The sequence below is a fragment of the Fringilla coelebs genome (genome assembly GCF_963513975.1).
Source record: "Fringilla coelebs genome assembly, chromosome: 6".
Lineage (NCBI taxonomy): Eukaryota > Metazoa > Chordata > Aves > Passeriformes > Fringillidae > Fringilla > Fringilla coelebs.
This window is the reverse complement of record NC_140034.1, coordinates 26,471,194-26,478,608: the sequence shown is the minus strand read 5'-3', so window position 1 is coordinate 26,478,608 and position 7,415 is coordinate 26,471,194. Positions and strand designations below refer to the sequence as shown.

The 7,415-nt window shown below is 47.9% G+C and overlaps 1 protein-coding gene across 6 annotated transcripts in view; it reads left to right on the top strand.

The window, feature by feature from the left end:
• Positions 1-3,179: 3,179 nt before the first annotated feature.
• Positions 3,180-7,415, top strand: part of NPAS3 (neuronal PAS domain protein 3) — a gene marked incomplete at both ends in the record, with an annotated part of 583,871 nt that continues 579,635 nt past the window's right edge. For 5 of the 6 annotated variants that reach the window (XM_084207725.1, XM_084207726.1, XM_084207724.1 and 2 more), the window contains one exon: positions 3,180-3,265. In XM_084207725.1, coding sequence (XP_084063851.1) covers positions 3,216-3,265 — 50 coding nt within the window. The remainder of the gene's footprint in view (positions 3,266-7,415) is intronic. The other variant, XM_084207721.1, reaches the window with a different exon arrangement.

Here is a 7,415-nt window from a genome sequence, read left to right as displayed (position 1 = left end):
AAAGACATTCCCCATTTGCCCTAACAATTCATCGATATATGCTGATACTAACATGAAGCTTAATTAATTACCTGACATTTCTTTATGTTTCTAAACCTGAAGTCTGAATCTGTTAGTTAGCTTTACGATAAACTTATACTCGTAGTCGAATCCTCAAAAAAAAAAAAAAAAATAAAGTAGACGACAACAGATCTACTGAAATCAGAACAAAACGTTTACATTTCTCTAAAAAGGGCACTGCCCCGAGTATCTTGCTTTCCAATATTGCATTAAATTAAATACCGAGAAAAATGCTGTATAATCTTAAACGTCCAAACTAAACATCCCTACGATGTAAAAGAGAAAAAAATTAGGAGGCTTCAGCATAATATTGCAAACTTAATTAGTTTAGGAGCCAGATTTAGATAACTGACCATTGCCTGCTCTGTCGTTCAGCAACTTTTGTGTTGCTTGCCATAGTTTTGATGCTTGTGATAGAAAACGTTTGATAGTAACTTTTGAAGGCTTTATCAAATGAGAGTTAATAGGGAGCTGATACTCCTGAAATAAGCTCTGATGATACCTAAGGACGTTCTTGACTAAGAAATATTTGAAACTAAGGAAGAGTCTTGTTTTGCTCAAGCAAACACACTAATCCTTCATGCACACACACACACACACACACACATATATTAAAAAAATCTTGAATGTGAGAGTCATAAAGAACAGATTAAAGTTTCTTTCTTTTTATGGCTTCTGTATGATTTTTGTCACTTATGAAATATTTAAATTACAATGGAAACTGACGGACACTTTAACGAGGAAGTACAGGCAGCAATCACAATAGTTTAGTCTGTGAAGTGGGGAAGTCAAGGGTCAGAAATGTCAGATTGGCTTTTAGACAAATGAAAGAGACCTCTGGAGACTTTAAGTTAAACAGAATTATGTAGAGAAGGCAGCATACAATTTTTTTAGTACTTCGAGTTTAATAGTTTGCTTCTATCAGTCTGTAATCAGGAAGAAGTTATGAAAGCAATACTTCTCTGACAAACTACTAACACCTCTAATCCAAACAGTGCTTAATAGATATTCAAGTACTTTTACTACCACGAATCCAGGCCAGTCTGGATGCCTCGCACACTAACCTACGAGAGGAAACATATATGCACTTCTTCCAAATTTTCACTTAATGTTATGGATGAAACAGCATGGTTTACGTCGGACGATTTTTCTCCGCGCTTTCTCAAAACGCTTAGAATACGGCAGACACGACACCTCCTTATTCTATTGCCACAGCCAAGGAGACACCTGTTAACTTCTTCTATTTTTTTTCCCCCTCATTTCGGAGGCGAGCAGACTGGACTGCCGGCCGGGAGCGGCATCTGCTACTTTGTGTAGCCAGCCCCCCCCGCAGCCCCGGGTGCCCACCTTGCAGCGGCGGCGCCTCCCGCCGCCCGGCGCAGCGCAGCGCGGCCCTGCCCGCCCGCTCCCGCCCGCCCGCTCCCGCCGCGGGCTCGCGGCTCTCGAGGCCCGCCGCCCGCCGCCGGCCGCGCACGTGCGCAACGGCCGCGCGAGGGCCGCACGTGCGCGGCGGGCGGCGGCGGCCCCGAACCGCGGCCGCGTCCCCGGCCCCGCCGCCCCGCGCCAAGGGACGCCGGCCCGCTTGCCTCCTGCGGAAAGAAATCCCTCGGCCCCCGGTGCGCGGACGGCGCCCCGCAGCCAAACTTCCAGGTGTTCTGCTAACTTCTTCCCCTGGGCTCTGCCCTGCGGCTCGCACACGCTCTTGGCCCCCAGCCTCCTCCCCTCCCCCCAAAAAAACTTTTGGAGTAGTCGCGGAAAGGTTTCTCGTGAATAAATGCGGTCGGCCTTCGGGGCTTGCCCCTTTCCCCAAGGAAGCCCGTTCGATTTTCCCAGGGAGCAGGATCAGGCCCGGGCATTTGTACTTCCAAGGGAGCAGCAGACAGCCACAAAGTTACCTTGGAGATGAAAAGCTTTTAGCGAACGCGTAATTTCTTCTATAAGGGCTAGCAGCGCTCGGGTTCCCCCGGTGTCCTGGAAGGAACGATTAAGGTAGCGTTTTTTTTTCCCGCTCCTTTACTTCATGATTAGTTTCATGATCTCCAATAAAACCGCGTAAAATGCTACACCCTTTGCCAACAAAGCGGGTCATCACTCTAAGTTCACATTTCCAGCATTACCCATTTTTGTCTCGCTGGTACCCGATGCCCACTCTCAGGACGTGCGGGCGCGTTCTCGGAGGTGTCTGGGGGTTGCGCCGGTTTCCCCCGGCCCGGCCCGTCCGGGCTGGCTCGGAGCACACCCGCATACGGCCCCGTGGGTCGCAGGACCCTCGCATCCCCCGGCCCGCTGCTCCCACCCGAGCCCGTCCTCCACCGTGGAAGTCCACGGGTGACACGCTGCCTGTGCCCAGTGTGCTCCTGCCGCGTTTCTGAGCCCGCGGTGTTGAAGAGACAGTCCCTGCCTCCCCCTGCTCCTCTTCGCTGCTGGAGCCCAGACTCCAGAGGAAAAAAGTGTGCGAAACTGCAACTGAGTGGCGTTGTTGCGCCGGCAGCAGAGGCTGTGTCCCCTGCACGCAGAGCGGGAGCGGAGCTGGGAAAGCAGCTGGAAAATGCCCAGAAATACTTTCACAGCGGTCAAGCCTGGAGATCCCTGACACCCCTCCTTCCCTCCCCCGCCCCCGCCCCGCTAGCCCGATGGCCTGGCACCCCGCGTAGCCCGGCCCGCGGGCGGGGGTGTGTGTGTACGAGTGTGCGAGAGAGTGCGTGTGCGTGCGTGTGTGTGTGAGAGTGTGTGTGTGTGTGTGTGCGTGTGCGTGTGCGTGTGCCGCACCTGCCGGGCGATGCCAGCGGCCGGGCTGCCCGCCGGGGCTGCGCCGCGGCTCGCTCTTCCCGCCGCCGCCGCCGGCCGCCGCCGCTGCCTGCGCTGGGCATGTCTCTGGGGCCGGCGGGGCCCCGGCTCCCTCCGCTCCTCGGCTTATGGACGGCGGCAGCGGCAGCAGCAGCGCTAGCAAGCAAGCGAGCGAGCAACCTGCACCAGGACTGCGCGGAGGAGTGGGAGCCCGCGATGCTTTGGCCTCAGTACTTTTCCTTAGCCTGTCTGGCTAACCGGGGCCATTGCTGCCGCCGCTGCTGCTGCTAGACACACAACACACACCAACATCAGGAGGGGGAAAAGTAAGGGAGAGAGGAGAAAAAAAAAAAAAAAATCCCAGGAAGATGGCGCCCACCAAGCCAAGCTTTCAGCAGGATCCTTCCAGGCGAGAACGGTAACACTTTCTCTTTATTGAACCTGCAGCAGCAGCAGCAGCAGCAGCCGCCGCAGCAGCGCCGGGCCGGGCCAAGCCGCCGGCGCCGGGGGCCGGGGCTGGCTGCCATGCCGGGGTGGGGGGACCTGCCGCCGGCACCCGCTGCTCGCACAGCCGGGCACCGTGAGTTCCTCCTAGTGCGCACCGCCAGCCGCACGCACACACACACACACACACACACACGCACACACACATACGCACACACACTCAGAACAAGCCGCGCAGCAGCGGCCCCGCTCCGGTGGCCGCACCGCCGCGGCTGCCGGAGCCGCTGCTTGGCGGGGCGCGTTGTGGAGCGGGCGCGTGTGCGTCTGTGTGTGTGTGCGGGTGTGTGTGTGCGTGTGTGTGCGTGTGTGTGTGTGTTTGTGTGTGCGCGGGGCCGGGAGGCCCCCCCGGGCGGCCCCGCCGCTCGGCGGCCCTGGGGCGCCGCGCCAGGCCCGGCGTTCCGGGCGGAGGGGCCGGCCCCGCCGGTGCGGTTCAAGTGCGGCTAGGCCGGAGCGGGGGGGGCGCCGCCAGCTGCGCCCGCGGGGCTGCCCGGGCCGGCCCCCCCGCCCCGCCGCCGCCGTGCCGGCCGCCGGTGCCCGCGGCCCCCGGGGTGGGCAGAGCGGAGCCGGTGCGCGGGCGGGCGGGCGGGCGGGCAGGCAGGGAGGCGGTGCGCGGGGTCCGGGGAGGGAGGCGGGGGGTGATCGCGCTGCCCCCCCGCTTGGTTCCCGGCCCGCCGCCTGCCCCATGTACTTTTGTTGGGAGAGAGTGCTTGTGATTAATGTGCTCTGCTGGTGACACGAATTGCCCGTAGCGGATTTGTTCTAGTAAAGTGAATCTTTCTAGAAGTGACTGGTAGGAGACAAGAGTACAAGTTCATGTGATGTTACTTTGTGATTCTTACAAAAGTATTCAAAGCTCCATTGCTACACTGCGACGAGATGCATGCCCAGAAGAAGAGCAGCCAGAGGGTTTGGGGTGGGCTCTTTCCCTCCCGCCCCCTTTAGCGTTACAAGTGAACTTGAGTGCGAGGGGTGAGGAAGGTGCCTGGCTAGTTGGAAAAATGGAAATTACCATTTAGATAGCCTTTAAAAGTAGCTGGATCGTGCGTTAGTCGGTTTATATTTCACAGCACAAATAAGTCTGAAAAATATTTAAACGAAAGTACTTCAGCCTTAATTTCATACTTGCATATTTCAGAATGATCAGCGTTTGTAGTACAACTTCCAAACCCCACAGCTTTTGTCTAAGTAGCTGTGCCATTTTCTCTAAGAAAACTGACTGCGTGGCATAAAGAACCTATATATCTCATATTCACCACTGAAGTGTTAGTGTGCTTGTCTTAGATGCAGTAGTGGTAACTGTTGCACTTTGACAAGGCTATGTTGGTATGTAGCAAAATTAGGAGATACACGTAATGGGAGAACAGTGCATCGTCATATGTCAGTGACTTAACTACAGATTTTCATTTTCAACTATAAACATTTTTTTTCTTGATCTTCATTCCAGTGGCTGCAACGGTGTTTCTACTGTGTTAATAACACTTAAAGCAGCAGGTTTTTCTCCTGCAGAATTCTTTGTTGGAAAAACAATTCATATGAATAAGTCCTGTTCCCCCACAACAAACAATTCTGCTGTCTTCTTTCTGAGAATGTTACTATATTAGTGCTAAGTGTATTTGCTAGGATAGCTTCAGTAATCTCTCCAGCAGAAGCATATTTGTGTGCCATTTTGGGAATTTCTCTGAGATAGGAATCTTGAAGATAGAATTAATTTCTAGGGGAAACTTCATAGCCTGTGCATGAGTGCTTTCTTTATCACCTGTCTCCATTTGGCATTCGGAGAAGGTAAATCAAAGTGCGCGATTTGTTATTCTGCTCCACTTGAGAGCTGAACTAAATAACACTTGGTCTGAAATTCTGATTGAAGTTGTAGGAGGATATACTGTATTTAATTTAATGCCCTTTAATAGCATCTTCTTGTTCAGCTCTGATGCTGTCATTTTAAAGGTTGGATCGGAGTAGTTTTTCCCTGTAGGGAGTGGGAGGTGTAATCATTTCAGGGGAAAAAGGTAGTCTAAATTCCTAGAACACTAATAGCCACAAACTTGGCCTAGTGTCCAAGTTGTTTTTTGCCCTTAGGGTTCACTTTGTTATCACTCTGTACAGTGTTCTGGATAGTTTAGGTGTAAGTCTTGCATGTAGAAGTTGATGACATTTTTTGTAGCAAAAATAATGTTAGTCTGTTTATTCCTTAAAGTTTTGGAGAAAATGGATCAATGCTTCAAAAAACAGATACTGATGTACATTTTATTAAAAGTTGTGTAATGTGCTCATGAAGTCTCGCGTGTAGCTATTTTAGCTGTCTTTGTACACATCCTTTGGTCTGTGGGAACCAAGATATTTGAAATACAAGAGCATATCACTTACTGAAAGGGTTTTGCAGTCTCTTAGCTACTGCTTCAGTAAACTAGTTCTCAGGATTAAGAATCCTCTAAATTAACTTTGTATACATTGTTTTTTCAGTCTTCACTACCGCAAGTATTTAGGTAGATTGTGTTACATTTTTTTCAAGCAAAAAATTGTGCTTACAAAACAGATGTAAAAAGCAGTAGTCTCTGATGTAAACAGGCACTTGAATAGTTTTGAAACTTTTTTCACCTTTTTAGGATTTTAAGAGGATATATGAAAAGTTCCACACTTACATTTGTTTGATTTTCTTTTAAACTGTGAGTATTAGCAAATTTTACAGTTACAGCAACAGTTTAGCTTTTTCAACTGCGTGGATATACACCCAGGAAAATGAAATAGACAGAAGTGTCATGCATATTATATGCCAGCATTGATTTGTATAGCATATCATAACATTAGAGTGCTATTGGTTTAAAGTGAAAGAGGAAAAAACCTTTATTTTGGCACTTTTTCTAGAGCATGAGCTTAAGCATAGCAGTGATAAATGATGATATGCATTGTCTAACACTTGCTTTTATATAAATAGCTCCAGAAGATTGCTTAAATGATAATCGAAAATATGAAATAGGGTGGCCTTCATATCACAAGGCCAAGGGTCTACAAATGGAAAAACTGAAATAATGAAATATTTCCAAGGCAACAGACTGTCAACAAGAACAGTAATGCATGGGCATATCATAGAGCTACCAGAGAGGATATTAGATCTTATAGCTCTAGAGCCAGGAGTTATAATGACCTTTATTAAATAGAGCCCTCCCACATTACAACAATCTTTCTGATTTCTGATTTATGGATTAGCAGTCATACTACTCTTCATAATTTGAAACATTCTCCCACCATATTTGATTTGCTGCATTTTTCTCCACTGGAATCATACATTATTTAGAGCTTACATGAGAGTATTGATCAACAAAACTTATATTAGGTATTTTCAGTAACTAATGGGATTCTGAATAACAAGGTTTTGTCTGCAGCGCTGTTTTTACATTCTTTACATACATAAAGCACAACTGTTTTTTTCTTACAAACTATATCCAGTTTGCTTGTTTTCTAACAATTTGATGGCATTATATTCTAATGCTGTACTATAAGTAAGTTACAAATAATTAGAGAATTTTGTTATCAGATTAGTACAACACTTAGACCCATAAGTGTTTTTAAGAGAATATGAGAATCTATTGTCAGTGCCCATCTCTTTTTATTAGGATCTCACTTGAATTTCAGAGTCTAATATACTGGCAATTTCAAATCACATTTGTTTGAAACTTGGCACACAGGTTGCCAGCCCAGATGGAAATTTTACTGCAAGAGTGATGTAAAACAGTTGTTGAAAATTGACATTCTAGGTGTTAGTTTCATCACCATGCTTCCTAAAAAGTAAAGAGTGTTTAAATTTTTTTTTTTTTTGTTTCATAAAATGATCTCTATAACAATATCCTCTTTACTGGAAAATGTATTCTAAGATAAGAATTTTGAATAACTGATACTGATAATGAAAACTAACTGTTACCATTTATTAACATTTTTGGAATGATTCTTTCACTGAGGTCAGTAGAATGAAGCCATGTAACCAACGTGGCAGAAGTTCATTTGTTAGCAATTAAGTAACAGTTTACTGTTATGAAACCATTTCCTGAAATCTCATCTCACGTGAACAA